The sequence below is a fragment of the Moschus berezovskii genome, chromosome 17 (assembly GCF_049115385.1).
Source record: "Moschus berezovskii isolate FMDL1 chromosome 17, NW_MosBer_1.0, whole genome shotgun sequence".
NCBI lineage: Eukaryota > Metazoa > Chordata > Mammalia > Artiodactyla > Moschidae > Moschus > Moschus berezovskii.
Window position 1 is genome coordinate 24,020,542 of NC_142476.1, and position 19,899 is coordinate 24,040,440.

General features: G+C 38.7%; 1 protein-coding gene across 1 annotated transcript in view; it reads right to left on the reverse strand.

Annotated features, from left to right (window-relative positions):
* Positions 1–677: 677 nt before the first annotated feature.
* PLA2G4A (phospholipase A2 group IVA) overlaps positions 678–19,899 on the reverse strand; it is a 153,232-nt gene continuing 134,010 nt past the window's right edge. The window contains exons 16-18 of the mRNA XM_055419083.2: positions 11,830–12,025; positions 9,913–10,070; positions 678–1,263 (exon numbers count right to left, since the gene is read on the reverse strand). Coding sequence (XP_055275058.2) covers positions 1,132–1,263; positions 9,913–10,070; positions 11,830–12,025 — 486 coding nt within the window. The 3' untranslated portion in view covers positions 678–1,131. The remainder of the gene's footprint in view (positions 1,264–9,912; positions 10,071–11,829; positions 12,026–19,899) is intronic.

Sequence of the window (19,899 nt, forward strand, 5' to 3'; positions counted from 1 at the left end):
CCACCAGGGAAGCCCAAGGTCCTCGAAGGTAGGCACTTCTGTCATTGTCCAATGCTGTGTCCCCAGCCCCTGCAACATGCCTGATGGCCTGTAGAGGGCAATCAGTTGCCATGTGCATGGATCAACCAATGAATGAACTTTCAGGGTTCCCTTCCTGTTACCTTGTCTTTCCTCACAGGTAGAAACGTGAATGAAAGGTGAGAGGAAAAAAGACACATGAACAGAGAGATTAAAGAATGGTAGACTCAGAGCAAGAAAAGTAAGGAAGCCCTTCTCTTTGGGGTACTAACTCTGAACTTTATGGTTCAATAGTAACAAACCACAGTCATGCAATGCAGACTGTCCCTAAGACAAGTCTTACAGATGCAGCACTTGTCACTCTTCTGGATTTTCCTCTGAGGTCAACTGCTGTCTGTAGCACAAATAGGATAGTATCAGCAAAGTAAACTAGAAGGAGTTACATTTTTTTCCCTATATTCTGAATAAATATACACCATTTGCTCAAAAAACACATACTTTCTCTTCTAAGAAAAATCACCATGATTTAAAATGTTGTTTCACATTTGAGTTTAGGGTTAACAATTTTTGTGTCTGGAAGCCATGAATCTGAGCATCTGTCATAGCCACAGTGCAATAGTGCATTAAAGATAACAAACAAAAACTCAGTTACCTCTTGCTCATTTGTATACAGATGTATTTATTTCATATATGCATATATAAATAAAAAATAGTGTTGTCTCATGGCATGAATAAATCCAGTCAGTGAATTACATTCACACACAATACAAAGTCTTTTAAAGATTGAACCGTTAAATATTCTAAGGAACCACCTTTTAAAAAAGAGGACACATAGATAGTTGATGAGGAATGTCTAAAAAATACAGTATATGTCCCTACATTTGCATCAGGAAATTCATACTGATAGAAAATGTAGCTAAGCTATATTTTTACAAAATCCACATCATCTGTCAATCTAGCGAAGTTTTACAAGTATTGTTCTCATGCAGCTAAGTAACTGCAACCAGTTTCTTAAGATCAGTGCTAATACCTCTCCTGGGCTTTTAAATCCAGTTGTCGTGGAATTTCAAATGGCCTCTGCATCAGAAATCGCTACCCTTTCCAGTACACAAACTATGCTGTGGGTTTGCTTAGAAACTCCTTGTTGAAGAATCTTCTTGCCTCAACACTACTGAGGGAAACAGAGCAACGAGACGGATTCTGCCTTCTATATTCAATGCTTTCAACGAGAGCATTCTTTATTACCTGCAAAGAGAGGCAAAAGATGCATAATTAGTGTTGTTCGGAACGCACTGAGACAGTTGTTTGGGCAAGATATACGCATATCCATCTGTCTATCCCTATACATCGTCTATCTGTCACTATCATCCATCTGCCCATAAATAAGGCAAGTCTGAGAAGTTTACAACATCATCGCTCCTCCCACCCAGAGCTGGCGTGGCCCACTTGGCCTTGGAGATGCGTGCACAATAGGGTTTTCCCCTTTCCTCATCCAATCTCCATGGGCAAGCCGGGAGAAGAGAAATGTGTGACTTGGGTGATGCTAACCTACATTAATCTTCTGTGACTTATGTGAGATCCACTGGGCAGAGCCCTCTGTTCTCTAATGGTAACTTTAAACAAACTGTCATATTCTAAAAAGAGGGATTTATCATGGGAATGTGATACCTTTATTTGCTTTAAGATTTTTAATTTTATATATGTTTTTCCCAGAAGACAACTATATATATAATTTTAATTTTAGCTTTATTTTATAATTTTCCAATTTAATCATTATAATTAAAATTTATAATTTAGTTATAATTTTACAATCTATATATAATTATATATATAATTGTCTACTGAAAAAGATGAGTTCAAATGTTACTGAATCTTTTAAGTAAAGCAGATATCCACTGACCCCCATCTTTCCCATGAGTCAGGGAAACATAATTCTACAGAAATAGAAGAGGGGGCTTCAAGTCTATGATGGAGACCTTGCTAGAGGGCCTCCAGGTACAGGGACTTCTTGGCTGTGGAGATCAAGGGGAATTAACTTATATCTCCCAGCCATTTCTTCTTCTTTAAAATGGAAATAATAATATTAATCTGGGCTCTTGTGGGAACTGGAGATCATTTATTAATGCCTGGCACATAAGAAACATTTCACAACTAGTGTCTATTTATTGTTGGTATTTTCACTAACCATACATGAGAAAATTTAGGAGCTTTACCTTAGGTGGCAGGCTGTAATATTTACTAGAAATAAACACACCATATATAGCCAATAGCAGATTTTTTTATGGTAAAAGTCAGCAAATCAATTACACTAGCAAATGTGCCCTACTATGTCTCCTTTTAGTTAATCTCACTGTCATTCTAGAAATCATGTCAGCAAGTTTTCAGTTAGTTTCTCCTTCTGAAAAGAGCGCCAGAGCGACATGAGACATACCAACCCTCATTGCAGAGAACCCAAGTAAAATTAAAAATCAACTATTTACTTCCCAAATAACTAAAAACCTTTAAAATATATAAAAGATCACTGGGGACATTGCACTGATAATGACTGCAGTCAACCCCTTTACAATGAATTCACGAATACAAAAAACATATCAATGCTTGAGCAAAAACAACAACATGAGTATCACAAATTAGTGGGTTTATCATAGTTGGAATCTGGCAGATACTTTTAATAATAAAGGGTCATTATTATCAAGGAAAATGGATATCCACATTTATAACTCTGAAAAACCTAAATCATATGCAGTTAGAATGTGTAATCTGAACCACTAGGTGGCACATTAACACTATGAAACCATTAACCAGGATTTTCAGACTTGCAGAAAATACTCATTGGTTGTTCAACAGGAATGACTGAGCTTAATACTACATCAGTGGCTAAATTCAAACCTTTTGGCATGATGCGTGGTACAATTAGACATGTTAAAAGAGGCATTAAGTTATATTTGAGCCTTTCTATTTTCTTATTAGACTAGGAGTAATTATTAATAGGATAGTCACTCAGTCATGTCTGACTCTTTGCAATCCCACGGACTGTAGCCCGCCAGGCTCCTCTGTCCATGGAATTCTCCAGGCAATACTGGAGTGGGTTGCCATTTCCTTCTCTAGGGGATCTTCCTGACCCAGGGATCGAACCTGGGTCTCCTGCATTGCAGGCAGATTCTTTACCGTCTGAGTCACCAGGAAAGCCGCTGTTGTAAATAGTATTTACATCTAATTTTTTTTTTTCATTCCCCTCTGAAAGTCACTGAAACTCAAAATCCTTCCCATCAGTGTCATTCTAGCACAGATCCTCATATATCAACCTCCTCTATCCCCATCACCTATCCCTAAATAAGACATGGGTCATCTTTCTGGTACCATTTAATGGTCTCCCAATCTGCCAGATCCTTTAAATATTTGGCAATAAAGGCAAAAAGTAAGAAAACATGCAACATGTCATCACTGCCCAAAAGGAACAAACTTAGAAACATGAGATTGGAAGCACTCCACAAGTAAGCACTGAATTCTCAGAATAGAAAATTTTAAATGAGCCTTAAAAGAAAGTTACAGTATATTCTGCAAGAGAAGTAAGACTTCTAAATATAACAAAAGGCAAGAGGATAGTCTGGCCTAAATTACTATGGATTTGCTGGTTAATGCTTGCCTTCTGAATAAAAACTGAAGTGTTATGAAAGCAAAGGTCTTACTAGTCTTCTCAGTTTTGATTCCCGCACTTAGAACACGGAAGGGAAAGAATAAATATTTGTAAGATTAATGACTGTCCAGAAGGTGCTCACTGGAGATCAAATTAAACAGGATAAAGCTCAACCCATGGGGACAATGAGACTTGAGCTGAGGTGAAGGACAAGCAGGGTTTGATACGTGGAGTGGAAAGACCAGGTCTTCTCAGTAAAAGGATAGTTTCACAAAGAGGTTGAAGGCATGTACAGGAAATACCTGGGAAGTAGGCTGGCTGGAAAGGAAGCTGTGTTTGGAGTAACTAGGCAATAAGGCTGCTTGAGAGACAGATAGTTCAAAAGTGAGGAAAGAGTGAGAAAAAAAAAAATCTATGTCCCCATCTCAGCCCCTCAACAAAACTGTGTGGCTTCCAGAAATCAGCTACAGTAATCCATGACTCAGCTGTCTCACATAGAAATAAAAATACCTACCTCATAGGCCAGCTCTGAGTGCTCAATATTTGAAAAGGATGCATCTGGTTTATATCAAGCACTCAAAATTTTTCCTTGTTCTTTTCATGTTGGGCATTATTTATCCTTAGTTCCTAAAACAGTGCCCGGCATAGTAGATACTCAATAAATATGTGTTGAATTAATAAATAAATAAGATGTAAAAAGATTATAGGTAGCATTAAAGGTAAATGAATTTGGGCCTAATATTTAAGGCCATGATAACCAACAAGGACCTAGTATACCGCACAGGGAACTAGACTCAATATTTTGTAGTAACCTGAAAGGGAAAAGAGCATGCAAGGGATGTATATGGAGAGAGAGACAGATATATATATAAAACTGAATCACTGTGTTATATACTTGAAACTAACTTGAACTTTAACATTGTAAATCAGCTATGCGTGCGTGCATGCTGAGTCGTTTCAATTGTGTCTGACTCTGTTCGCTCTCTTGGACTGTGGCCCACCAGGCTCCTCTGTCCATGGAATTCTCCAGCAAGAATACTGGAGTGGGTAGCCATTCCTTTCTCCAGGGAAATCAGCCATACTTTAATTAAAAAACAAAGAAATGCCTAGAGATATCACATTTTTAAAAGGTTATGATATATAATAAGCTGCTAAATTATTTTGTAAAAGATAAAAACTTTAACTTGTACCTAAATACTTTTAACATGATGATGAACTATCAACAAATAAAGAAATAGATACAAATACTTATGGATATATGTTTTTCCTCATTTTGAGTGAAAAGTGAAATTTGCTCAGTTATGTCCAACTCTTTGTGACTCCATGGACTATATAGTCCATGGAATTCTCCAGGCAAGAATACTGGAGTGGGTAGCCTTTCCCTTCTCCAGGGGATTTTTCCAACCCAGGGATCGAACCCAGGTCTCCTGCATTACAGGCAGATTCTTTACCAGCTGAGTCACCAGGGAAGCCCTTTCTTCATTTTAGTTAACACCTAATATTTAATACTTTATAGGATCATTGGAGAAAGAATTTTAAAAGCTCATGATTATTCAGCATTGGTATATATTGAATAAACTGTCACTGTTTTTATAGTATGCCTGCTATATTAAAACACTGAATGAGTGAAACTGTGTAACAGTAATTTTCCTGGGATAATTGAATCATCACGGTCTTGGAAAAGAAACCTCAGAAGGTATGTTACCTCCAGATCAAGGTGGCAGTTTATGGGTAAAGCATGTAACCACATTACCTGGTCAGCATGCATTTCATGGAGTTACTCCATGGTCAGGCATCTGCCTCCAGAGTCCTGTATCCTGACACTCGCTACCCGCTTCTCCTATCATATTAAACTCTTCAACAGTTTCAGCCAGTAAGTCGATGACATTTTCTAAACGAATTGTGGACATTTTATTACATATTTATTTTGGTACTGGCCATTGTGATCAGTATCTCTAGAGGATACAAGGCAAATAAGGTAAGCCATTGCTTTTAAAAGGTTTAAATGTACAATTAAAAGCAGAAGATAAATATGAACACGGATAAAAATTAACATCATTGTCATATTACCCATTTCAGTTTATTAAGTGTCTCATGCATGCTAAGCTCGTAAATTATCTTATTTTACTAATCCTCATCCAGATCTTATAAAATATATATCACTCTTTCCATTTACAAATGAGGAAAGTAAAATTTGGAAAAGTTAACCAACATGCCCAAGGTCACACAGCAAAAATTTGAGCATCAAATTTGGTCTGACTCCAAAGCCTCTGCATTTTCCACATACCACCTGTATACCAGTGTAAGTTACTGTATGTTAGGTTTCCCTTAAAAAAAAAAAAAAAAAGACCAAAAAAAAAAAAATGATATGCTGCCACTGTAAAAGCACTTGAGCAATGTTCAGTGAAAAAGAATTTGGGAGGACTGAGTAAGTGCAGAAACCCGACGTTAATGAGAAACCCAGCCCACTGTCACAAGTGAAAAGAAACAGAAGCTTCTTAAGACGAACTGGAATTTAGCTTCAGTGAAGCTGGCCCACTGAGATCTCTGGAAAACGAAGCAACAGAAGCACACAGCCGTCGGAGACAGGTTGGTCTTTTCAGAGTCAAGGTTTAAGACGGAGTGTGAATTGAAGAGGAAAATTTGCCTTAAGTCACGGTGGTCGTGGCCACAAAGTTGAAAACTGCCTCCATGGGACAGGCAGTCAGATGTCTGTGCGTTAGAGGAGTTTGTATTCACAGTGTCCACAACTGGTGAGCAAGTCTATGGCAAGTAAGTGTGTGCTGTGTTGCTGCTGTGTGAATTAGTCACTTACTCTCGTCAAATGGTGTGGGAGCAAGTGACTTAGCTCATGACTGAGCCTAATGACCCAGCAGCCTACCTCAGAGTTTGGCTGTTCTTTATTTCTCATCACTTACCAAGAAGCTTTGATTCTGATAAAAAATATTTTCCTGGTTAAAAACAAGGAGTGGGCATCAACAAAGGAGAGATAAATGTCAGTGAGAACTGGAAGTCGTACCTGGGTATGAGGTGCACACACACATATACACACCCAAGAAAAATCTCAGTGGTTATAGAATTTAAGAGGGAAGCCTAAATTCATTCATTCAAAAATACATGCATTTACTGCCTAGGCTGCTATTACCTGTACGGACTTATTTCTATTCTTACTTCTCACCATTTGCAAAGGTCTTGACATATATTCATCATGGTGCAGGATACAGACACACATAGGTATAGTTCCCACTTATTAAGCAGCTTCTGCTTGCAGGGAACTGTTTGTTCATCCATCACCTGACTGAGGGACTTCCCTGGTGGACCAGTGGTTAAGACACTGCCTTCCAAGGCCAGGGACATGGGTTTAGTCCTGGGTTGGAGAGCTAAGATCAATAATACCAATAACCTCAGATATGCAGATGACACAACCCTTATGGCAGAAAGTTAAGAAGAACTAAAGAGCCTCTTGATGAAAGTGAAAGAGGAGAGTGAAAAAGTTGGCTTAAAGCTCAACATTCAGAAAACTAAGATCATGGCATCCAGTCCCATCATTTCATGGCAAATAGATGGGGAAACAGTGGCAGACTATTCTTCTGGGCTCCAAAATCACTGCAGACAGTGACTGCAGCCATGAAATTAAAAGACGCTTACTCCTTGGAAGAAAAGTTATGACCAACCTAGACAGCATATTGAAAAGCAGAAGCATTACTTTGTCAACAAAGGTCTGTCTAGTCAAAGCTATGGTTTTTCCAGTGGTCATGTATGCATGTGAGAGTTGGACTATAAAGATGGCTGAGCACAGAAGAATTGATGTTTTTGAACTGTGGTGTTGGAGAAGACTCTTGAGAGTCCCTTGGACTGCAAGGAGATCCAACCAGTCCATCCTAAAGGAGATCAATCCTGAATATTCATTGGAAGGACTGATGCTGAAGCTGAAACTCCAATACTTTGGCCACTTGATGCGAAGAGTTGACTCATTGGAAAAGACCCCGATGATGGGAAAGATTGAGGGCAGGAGGAGAAGGGGACGACAGAGGATGAGATCGTTGGATGACATCACTGACACAATGGACATGGGTTTGGGTGGACTCCTGGAGTTGGTGATGGACAGGGAGGCGTGGCGTGCTGCACTTCATGGAGTCACAAAGAGTCAGACACGACTGAGTGACTGGACTGAACACCTGACTGAAAACTCACTGCTGCCACCATGATAGGTACTGTTACACTTGTTTCAGAGGTGAGGAAATTGAGGCTCAAAAAGTTTAAGTAGCTTATTCAGTCATAAAAATAGCCCATCTAAGAGCTAAACATGATATAAAGCCCATGATCTTGCTTCTACTTACTGTGTCAGATAACTTCTTAGAAGTAATGAAAACCTGCTTAATTGAATGGCTTGTGAAAAATCTGTGTTTGATGAGCTCTAAGTCAGGACAGTTATTTTGGGATTCAGTCTGGTTTTGTTTAGGCATTAACTTTTTCATCTATGTGTCAAACAAAGATGAATTCTTCATACTTTGAAGAATGCTTGTAAAATATATAAATAGAACTATATCATTCCCTAAATAGCTTAGTGTTTTATATAAACCAGAACTGAAAACAATGAGAGAAATGAAGTTGTGTAAATTATATACACCTATATGTATATATATGCCATATATATATACACATGAATATATACATATATGTTGATATACAGATATACTTGTATGTACCCTTTAATTTTCCCAAGTCCAATGGGTATTTATACATTCCTATAATCTATTTTTTTAATCCGTTTGAGGACAACTGACCAAGTTTAATACATTTCATCCCAATGAGAAGACAATGCAATTATTGTTTACTGGCTTCATACTGGAAAAATAGGATTATTGCTTTATTAACCCTTAGTTCTTTTTTGTTAAACAGCATGAAGTTTTATAAAACACAACTCTATTCTGAGAATATCTGCTCCCTAAAATTACAGATTAAAATGTTGATTTTCTTCTATTATTCTTTAAGTTTTCACCATCACCACAGAAACACTGTAGCATACAGATTTCAGATTTTCACTGAATAATAAGATAAAAGAAAAGGAATAAATCTATTTAGAAAATGAGATGTACTATAAATGTTGTTATTCATGTTTTACTTGAACTATCACATATTATTCACAAATGAACACTGACAAGAAACACTTTGGAGTTGCAGAAACTGAAGGTTATTGGGAAATTTTCATATGTTTAAAAAAAATTAAAGCTATTGATTAATAAATGTATTATGGTATAACTGTTACAACTGCACACACTTGATCATTACTAGTTTCAGACCAAACTAAACAAACTATATGTGCCAGAATTCTATTAGATCACAAAAATCTTATGAAATCTCATATGCACAGAAGACTCATTCACACATGGTACATTCTTTTACTCCATTCATACAAACTCCAAAAGGACTGGCAAATCAGGTGTCATGCCTTTTCCTATCCATTTAATTTTTCTTTCTTTTTCTTTTATGCTTTTTTCTAACGTACAAAGTCCAGGTAGACTCATGAACTTGGGCTTTTACCACTGATCATCATTTGTCAGACACTATAATGTGGAACCACAAGCCAACATGACTGCAGTTACACAACAGTGGTCCTAAATGGTGAGTTAGCAGCTAAAGAATTTTACACAGATACAGAATCTCAGCAGCAGATATACTAGTGATAGGAAAAACACTGAAGAGAATGACTTGTTTTAATGTTTCTGAAGCAAGGCACACTTGATATCTCCAGGGCTAAACTTGGAGAAACTGCTACTTCAGGAGACCAACGGTTCCAAGAACCACAAAAATACCGTCAGTTCCAAGATCCACAAAAATAAATCATTTAAAGGCATGAGTCTGTTCATTAAAATTCATGCTATTTTTGTAGATTAATTACACTTCTGGTAGCACTCACTTCTCTACTCATATTTCCATTGGATCACTTTTCTTCCAACTTATACTTTATCATATGATAAACCTACTAGATATTTTGGGAAAGAAGCTGAGGATTAATTAATCCTTCAAACGATAGCATAAAATGTGAGCTCTGCCAATTTGGAGGCACTGGGTTTCTTATTTGTGAATTTTATGGGTTCTTCTGGAGATTAATAGAATTCACAAAAAATGAAAATGGTACATTTTTGGGTGGTATCATTCATAAAAGTTATTTTTAATGAATTAAAATGGGGTATTGCTATGTTCATGTGATATGGACATATTTGACATTGTCAGTGATCATAGGAGATACTTACATCAATGTTGTTCAGGGTATTGAAGTACATGAGATCATGTAGCCTTTTAAATGCTTGATTTGGGTATTGAAAGTTGAAGGTCGAAAACGGTGATTCAGGGTCATCAAAAATATCAAAATCAGCCATTTCTTTCTCTTCATTAGTTTCTCTCGGAACACCTAAATATAAGAAGAATTTCAAATGATGTTATTTCGAAAACCACAAATTATCTCTAAAGTCCAGAGCATAAAACATACAAATAGCCATAAACACAACCTTGGGAGCCCCTTCAGGAGTCATATAACCCTTAGTATATAAACACTGTGAGGCCTCTGCTCATATACCCTGGACTTGACCATTTCTGTGTACTCTGACTGGGTACCTTCCAATTGCCAGAACCTGCATCTCTGTGCCTAAGGGCTTTCTGCTGCTACTGTTTAGTCTGACTAAGTAGTGTCTGATTCTTTTGCAACCCCACAGACTGCGGCCCACCAGTCGCCTCTGTTCATGGGATTTCCCAGGCAAGAATACTGGAGTGGGTTGCCATTGCCTTCTCCAGGGGATCTTCCCAACTCAGGGATCAAGCCTGTGTCTCCTGCTTGGCAGGTGGACTCTTTACCATTGAGCCACCTGGGAAGCCCAGAGGGCTTTCTACCCCTCCCTGTATCTGCTCAAGGCTGCTTTGCTCATTAGCAGCAGGCTGGAAGTTCCAGTCAATAATACTCTGTCCCAGGAAGCAGTCAACCAAAGACTTTATGGTGTTGGTATATAAATTCCTTGGTTCCCTTGCCACTTGCTGTGTAAGTGGAAAGCATGATCTGACTATAGAGTCTATTTCATTTCCTAGAGTTTCCCAGTAGGATCAGGTTCTCCTTGTGGTAGCAGGTCTACTAACACAACTTTTGATGTCTGCCTTTCTTCCTTTTATCAGTTCTCAGCTCTCTTACTAAAGTTTCCTACTTCACCCAAATAAACTATTTGCACTTGAACCCTTTGCTTGGAATTTGCTTCTGGTAGAACCCAAACCCAGACATTAATTAACTGTCTTCATGTCACAAGAATCCCCTCCACAGCCTATTTTTGAGAATTAATAGTGATAGAAAATTCAAAATTTCCTATGCTTTAGGTATTTCACTGTTCAATAACTAAAAATTCCAGCTAATTCTTCCTGCTTTTGTGTTGAAGTATGACTCAGGAGAACCTCCACCTCTATTGACCTCTTCTCTGATTTCGTCCACTATCTAGAAAAAGATCACTTTCCTCCCCATAGTCTCAAATCTTCCATGACTATTTTTTCATCTTTTCTTTAACAGCTACATTTTCTGGTCTGAAAATCATATAACTTTGAGGCATTTAGTATCTTGCTGGTCAATCTCTAGCTGTCCTTTTGTTGATCAGTATCTTCCAGGATATAGAAGAGTCCATTGACTCCTTTTGATGTGGCAAAACAAAATGCCGGTGCCTTGAACTTGATTCTCTTTTTCTAAAGGAATGTAACATGGTGACCTAAAATTACTATCCATATTGTACTGCTAGATTTTATGAATTTTTATGGTCAGTTAACATTCCCACAATTTTTTGTACGATTTGTTCTGAAACAAGGCCTCCCTTACAAAGGTAGCAATCAAAATATTTAACAATGCCTATGACAAGGGCACCGATTCATCAGAACAAATATAACCCGAGATTGCAGAGTAAAGCCCCAGGGGTTTTATTGAGCTAGTTAATCACCCTTCAGTTTCTGGATTGTGAGGAGCTCAGGAGACTCTGGGGTGAGAAAGAGGTGGAGTGCTTGGGGTCTCAGGATGGTAGCCATTTATCAAGGTAAAGGAAGTGTTCAATGTTGTAACAGCTGGTATGGCAGTGCCAGCATGAACCACCTTAATGTCATTACTCTTTATCAGCTTTCTGCCTTACAGACTATAACTCCCGATATACCTGGAGCCTTGTACTTTCTGAAGTTGATGTTGGCCAGAACAAAGTGAATGATAGTCGGGCAATCTTTCTCGACATCAGGATTCTTGGGTTTAAAAACATAGCATTCCTTCAGTCCTTCTCGATCGAACACGTAAGGATCAATCTTTGGAAAGGGGAGCTTGTTCATTTTAGCCCACTTTTCTGCAAGTAGAAGTTCCTATGGATGAGAGGGAAAGATCATTTGTTCAGCTGGTCTGCTCATCATTCACTGTTCATTAGCTATCTACTGTGTTAGTATGCTCCTTGCTAAAGATGAGCAACGATCCTGTTCTTAAGAAACTTATCAATCTCAAAACATACAAAATTACTCCATAAACAAACTCACGATCATTTTTTTAGTTCTTTATATAAGGCTAGTTCCACAGGAGGCATTGGAAAAATTATTAATGAACTGAACTTACTGAAATTACACTGATGCAATTGCTAGAGATTCTGGGCAGGCTTTCCTGGTGACTGAGTGGTAAAGACTCTGCCTGCAAGGCAGGAGACTCAGGGAGGATACCCAGAGTAAGAAATGGCAACTCACTCCAGTATTCCTGCCTGGGAAACCCCGCGAATCGCAAGAGTTGGACACAACTGAGCGACTAAACAACAACAATGGGATCTGGGCATTTACAAGCCACGTGAATGTTTTTTAACCCTTCAAAGTTAACAAAATCTGTTGAGGTAGAATGAGGAACACTCTGTTACTGATTTTTTACCTGCATTTTCTGCACAAAACTGATTAAAGATGAATACATTTTGTGAATGCAAAAACATTTGAGCTGCTCGGAATTAGCTTCTTTTTTTTTTTTGCTTCTCTTTATGAAAAGAAGCTGTTCTGTTGACACATAACATGACCAAGAAGGACATGTTTACTGTTGACTACTGAGGTTTTAGGTTTGTGTTCGCATGAAGGATGACTAACACAGAAGGTAAATACAAAAAATAATTCCAACTGGAGAACATAAATCAATACAGAGAGGTGCAGTGAATAGAGCTTATTTCTATTGAAATTCAGCTTAAAGGCACAGGGGACAAGTAAGAAACAGACCACGGTAGCGGGGAAAGCACTGACTCTGGGGCCAGACTGCATGAGTTAAAGGGCACGCTCTGGGACCTTGGGCATGTTCCCTAAGGTCTCTGCACTCAATACCCTCAAATATAAAATAAAGACAGTAAAGATAATACATATCTCATAAGACTGTTATTAGAATTAAATCAATTAACATGAGTACAATAGTAGCATGCCTGTCACATTACTTTCTATACACTTTTGCCAAATAAAAGTCAGTAAAGAGAGGAAAAGATATGGAAGCGGGAAAAGTGAAGAAAGAAAAGAAGAAGAAGGAAGAGATAGCGCAACAGTATTGGGGAAATCCCTAAAGAGCAGAAGCTTTAGAGAAATGATCACTACCACCTTCAGTTTTTTTTTTTAACTACTCTTGTCATCACATTGATTCCTTCAATGATAATCATTAGTTGTCAATCTAAGCTCTATGCTAGGAGGTGGGGACATAATGGTGAGTAAAACTCTTATTCTTACAGGATGAACATAGCCTGGTGGATGAGAGACAGTAATCAAACAACCCTTTAGGTTTAAAACTGTGGCAAATGCTATGAGGAAAGTATTTATTTGCCATGAGATTTTGCAGCATACCTGGACTATTTCCTCACAGTGCATATTAATTCACCCAACATTATGATTGAGCACATATGTTCCAGGCATAAGAGAGGAGCTATCCTTGAATACTTAGGGATCATAAATTAATGGGGAAGGTAAAGAATAGATATGACAGTGCAGTATGAAAGAGATAGGGAACATGACGGATGGCTCCATACCTGGGCTGTGCAGCCTGAAAGGCCCAGCCTGTCTTGACTTGCAAGCTGGATGATCTGAGACAAATTGCTTAGCACAATAGCTCCATATGGAAGAAATGATTTTGTGTACAAAAAAAGAAAAAAGAAAAGGCAGTGATGCTCCTCTAATGGCACCATAGGGATCATAAGTAATGACCAACACACATGGACAGGTTGTGTACTGTTTTTGAAGTAGCAGACTCCCAATCCCATTCTGGGGCTTCCCAGGTGGCTCAGTGGTAAAGAATCTGCTTGCCAATGTGGGAGCTGCAGGAGACAAGGCTTCGATCCCTGAATCAGGATGATCCCCTGGGGAAGGAAATGGCAACCTACTCTAGTATTCTTCCCTGGAAAATCCGATGGACAGAGGAGCCTGGAAGGCTGTAGTCCATCAGGTTGCAAAGAGTCGGACACGACTTGGTGACTGAGCACACACACACAATCCCACTTTATCTACATTTCAGCTGTTTCTTATTTGTTAGCAACTTATTTGTAAATAAATGAGCTTTAAAATAAAGTTGATACTATTATCTTCCTGAGCATTGCTGTGAGGATTAAGCGAAATCATGTATTTCTTTAAACTCAGTAATTTATATTTAAGAAAAGTATTTATTTATATGTGAGTTTTCCCCCATGAATTATTTTAATTGGATGAAAATTGCTTTACAAAGTTGTGTTAACCTAGTTAAGAAAATAGTAACTTTAAAATAGCACCTTACATTTAGAAAAAAATATATATATATGCTTTTCATTGAGCGTTCACTGTTTCTGATGCTTCTGGAGTGTCATGAACATCAAGCTGATCGACTCTCTCAATGCCATACACTGAGAAATAAAAATCTGGGAAAACAGATTTATATTAAAACATTTGTTCCATAACCTGTCAAGCTAAATATGATTATATTTCACTGAAAATCCCACATGTACACAGGGACAATTGCATGTTTGAAACTTGAGAAAACTTATCTCTAAATTCTTTTTCTTCCTGTTCAGCTGAATTATTCAGCCTGTATTTCTTGTCTAGCACTGTTCAGAGTTATTCACTAACGATTATTCAACATCAAAATAAAACCAAAAGTTCACACTGTGGGACTGCATGAGAGCAGGGGAAAGGAAGGGCTCTGCAGTGTTTACAAACATGACTCAAGGCTGTGGCCAGCGGCGCGCGAATGTGTGGAGAGAGGAAACGGGCCTTGCGTGAGGCAAAAGACCGGGCTATTTTTAGATGGATGTTTTATGCAGGAATCAGGAAGTGATGGAAACTTTCCCTTTCCTTATATGAGCCTGGTGTGGAAAGGATTAAAACCCGATGACTGTAAAGGCAGTGATTACAGGATGGAAAAACTGTCTCCTCTCCTCCGACGTCTCGTTTTACTGTTTGTAAAGGCTGAGAAACAATGACACAATTATGAGTGGAACAGACGAGTTTGAAAAGAATATTTTAAAAGAATGCGGTGAGCAAAAAAATTGCTATTCCACAAATTACAGTAGAACTGAGTTCTAACCATCCATTTTGGTTACTGCTTGACACCGCAGATTTCCACAGACTAATTCATGGTAAATGTACATAGTATTAACTAAAATGATTTTCTGTGAAGATAAAAAGTTGAAAGTATCCTTCAAAGTGATACTTTGCAGGATGTTTATACTCATTTAAGAGTACTAAAGCACTTTGAAAGATAGGAAAAATAATCTGACTAATATAAAAATATGTACAAACTACAGTGTGAATGGCATATATATGCCATTTTATTTATTTATACATGTAGATAAATATATACGCTAAATTTATTATATTTATATACATATTTATATACTTATAAATATAATAAATTAGCTTTTCTCCAGAGTAAATTAGGTTTTTTCCTCTAGGGCATGTGTTTTCTCATTATTTAAAATCTATTATTAGATTGGTTAGAGGAGTATAACTGTGTAAGTAAATTTACAGAATTCTAGGAAATTTTTGAAGGAACTAATGTAAGATACAATGGATAGAAACAACAATTTAGAATTTATTATTTTGTGGTTATGATCATTCTCACTTCCAAAAAAAGTGTTAGGTCCCAAAAGCTTTACAATGCAATAGGTACAAAAATAATTTTCTATATATAATAGTGTACAGAGCACTTTACATTTCTCCTTAGTTCTTCTTCACTGAGAGGTTACTGTACATTCACAAAAATATGTAAGGAGAAATTAATGTTGAGTATATCTCCTCATGACAAGGCCTCTAATATTCCATGACCAAACAGGTGTAGTGGGTTGAATGGTGGCCCTCCAAAAGATAAGTCTAACCCCCCAGGACCTGTGAATGCAACCTTATTAGGAGAAGCGGTTTTTGCAAGTGTAATTAAGTTAAAGGTCTGAAGATGAGATCATTGTGGATTAGCTGGGTGGGCCATAAAATCCAATGATGAATGGTCTCATGAAAATGCACACACACCAAGGAGAAGGCCATAGGAAGACGATTCATGTGATTCATGGGGTCGCGGAGAGTCGGACACGACTGAGCGACTGAACTGAAGGTGGTGGAGCTCTGATTCATGTATAAAATGATGACTTTGACATTTTACACTTCCACTGGTGAAATGAATAATCAGGCTCTTCCACCTCCAGAATGAGCTCCTAAATTATCACAATGGAGTCATGCATTGAAACTCACCTCCCCATTGCTGCTCATCCATCATCAAATCCTGCTCTTGGTTTTCACAGTCACCCTCCCTGGTGCATACTTCACCGTCCTACACTTACATTACAGTAAATCCCTCTTAATTTTAACCTTTTGCTCTCCATCCTCCAATTCATCCTATTTTCCGTTATCAGATTAATCATTCTAAAAATTCCAATTTCATGAAGTCATTTGTCTGCTGGAAATTCTTCACTGATTTTCCATTTGCTATCAGTTCAGTTCAGTTTAGTCGCTCAGTCGTGTCCGACTCTCCGTGACCCCATGAATCACAGCATGCCAGGCCTCCCTGTCCATCACCAACTCCCGGAGTTCACTCAAACTCATGTCCACAGAGTCGGTGATGCCATCCAGCCATCTCATTCTCCGTCGTCCCCTTCTCCTCCCGCCCCCAACCTTTCCCAGCATCAGAGTCTTTTCCAGTGAGTCAACTCGTCGCATGAGGTGGCCAAAGTATTGCAGCTTCAGCTTTAGCATCAGTCCTTCCAATGAACACCCAGGATCGATCTCCCTTAGAATGGACTGGTTGGATCTCCTGGTGGTACAGGGGACTCTCAAGAGTCTTCTCCAGCACCACAGTTCAAAAGCATCAATTCTTCGGCGATCAGCTTTCTTCACAGTCCAACTCTCACATCCATACATGACCACGTCACCCAACCATAAATCCTTCTTTAAAGCCCTCCTAATGGGAGTGTAAAATCTATCACTCTAATAGATCACTCCTCAGATGTGCTCATTGCCTTTTCTGTGCCATTTTCATCCTATTTCACTTATTTCCCTGCTTATCTACTCCAGAACACCCCAATCTATTTTTGAATGGGTCTCTTATAACACACATAGTTATTGCTGCTGTTTAGTTGCAAAGTCAGGTCCAACTCTTTTGTGATGTCATGGACTGTAGCCACCAGGCTCCTCTGTCCATGGGATTTTCCAGGCAAGAACACTAGAGTGGGTTGCCATTTCCTTCTCCAGGGGATCATACTGAATCGGATTCTTCCTGAACCATTGGCAGGTGGATTCTTTACCACTGAGCCACCAAGGAAGCCCTATATACATGGCTGTATAAGTTTACATAACATACATAGTTACATAAACCCAAATAACTATTTAACAAGAACATTTCTCAATTTCCTTCCAAATGACTTGTGTTTAGAAGTCTCCCCACCTGCCAAAAGCTAAAATGTTTTAGACATCAAGAACCACGTTTTACCACTAACTGCTGCACACAGCACAGAAAGAAGAATATGTATAGTATAGATAAAGCCAGGCAGCCAGTGAGGCGAAAAGAGTGTTAGAGTCTCATCCTGGATCCTTGGAATCTAGTCCACCTGGACCATTACTTGCCTAGTATTTCCCCAGCCAGATCCTGCACCATGTACCTTTTTTTTTTTTTTGAGGTAGACCATTTTTAAAGTCTTTGTTGAACTTGTTACAATATTGCTTCTGTTTTATGTTTGGTTTTTGGCCTGAGGTATAGGGGATCTTAGTTCCCCAACCAGGGATGGAACCCATGCCAGATGCATTAGAAGGCAAAGTCTTAATCACTGGACCACTTGGAAAGTCCCCTTGGCTATGTTCTTTTCACCCATTGCTGTTGTTTAGTCACTTAGTCATATTCTTCTATGACCATCATGGACTGCAGCCTGCCGGGCTCCTCTGTCCATGGGATTTTCCAAGCAAGTATACTGGAGTGGGTTTCTATTTCCTACTCCAGGGGAATCTTCCCAACCCAGGGAGTGAACCCATGTCTCCTGCATTGCAAGCAGATTCTTAATGGCTTAATGGGAAGACCTTTCATCCATTATCTTATTTAATTTCTTGGCATGATAAGGTTTCTTATCTCATAAATCCTTGTTTCCTTCTATGAATACTACTACCTACCTCAAAAAAGGTGAAATATGAAAGCACTTTTAAAATATGAGGCTTATATATGTTAAAGAGTTATTATAACCACTATTGGGTCTCAAGAACATCGTAATTATGTACAATAGAAATGAAAACATGTCCAAGGACCTGGGTTACCACCAACTCTTCCTAGTTGGGAGATTGTGAAACATTTCACTTAATCTCTATGAGTATCTGTTTCTTAATTTATGAAACAAAGATATTAACTTCATCTCTATTATAACATTTCATTCATTCACCCACAAAACATATCCTATATACCATAATTTGGGCTAGCACTTGTAATTAGAACCAAATGATTAAAACCAAACACAAATACACACACACACACAAACACACACACAAGTTAATGTTCTAGTCTCCAAGGAGTTCAGAGAGTGGAAGCAATATGTATGCAAACAAATATAGGCAGTATAATATGAAACTTGCTGTGTTAGGAGAATTTACTGTCTTTCATACTAAAACTATACCTGTGGAGGTCAAGAAAGGTAATACTTGAGCTATATTGAAAGGAAGTTTAAAGTCAAGGGGACAAACAACATTCATGTCTCACTTAGATGCTGCCCAGCAATCTTTCCACATGACCCTAATTAGAAATTTTCCTTGTTTCTTCAGACAGGCAGACCTGTTGTCCTTGTACCCCTGGCTCTACCTCCTCTCTACTCAAAAGATAGTGCTGACTCTGATTTCCTCTAGAAGTTAGAAGTCATCACATGAGTACTTTCCCATCTTTCCATCTCTGTGCCTACAACAAGCCTCCAGTCCACAACCACAATACCCCGCTTCTCTCTTGTCCCAATATGGATGTATCCAGACTCCTCTCTATCTGTATTTTGTATCTCCCCTCCACTCCCCGCCCCTACAATCTCCCACGGATGTGATTCTGTTGTATATGCCATTGCTCCATCCCCACAACATTGCTTCATTCATAAGTCCTAGACATCAAAACAGTTAAACACACTCAAGTATTTCCAACCCACCCCTCCACATACATGCAATTTTCCTATTCCCCACATCCTCCTGTAGATATAGTCCGTTTCCTTCTTCCTGGAATAATTTATAGGATTGTCTCCATTTTCTTAACTTCCACTTAACCTTCAAATCACTGCAGTATGACGTCTGCCCTCCCAGCCCTATTGAAACTGCTCTCATCCACTTAACCAAAAACATCTTGTTGTTAAATATCTTCAGTTAGTTTTATAACACTGCATACTTCCTTCGTTTTTGTACTTTTCCCCAGATACTGCTGTTGAATCATCAAGATACTATTTCATGTCTTCTTCTCTCCTCATGGTATACATTCCCCATGCACGGCTTTGAAAAGTTAGAGTAAAAGTCGTTCAGTCGTGTCTGACTCTTCGCAACCCCATGGACCATACAGTCTATGGAATTCTCCAGGCCAGAATATTGGAGTAGGTAGCCTTTCCCTTCTCCAGTGGATCTTTCCAACCCAGGGATTGAACCCAGGTCTCCCTCACTGCGGGCAGATTTTTTACCAGCTGAACCACCAGGGAAGCCCAAGAATACTGGAGTAGGTAGCCTATCCCACTCCAGGGGATTTTCCTGACCCAGGGATGGAACTGGGGTCTCCTGCATTGCAG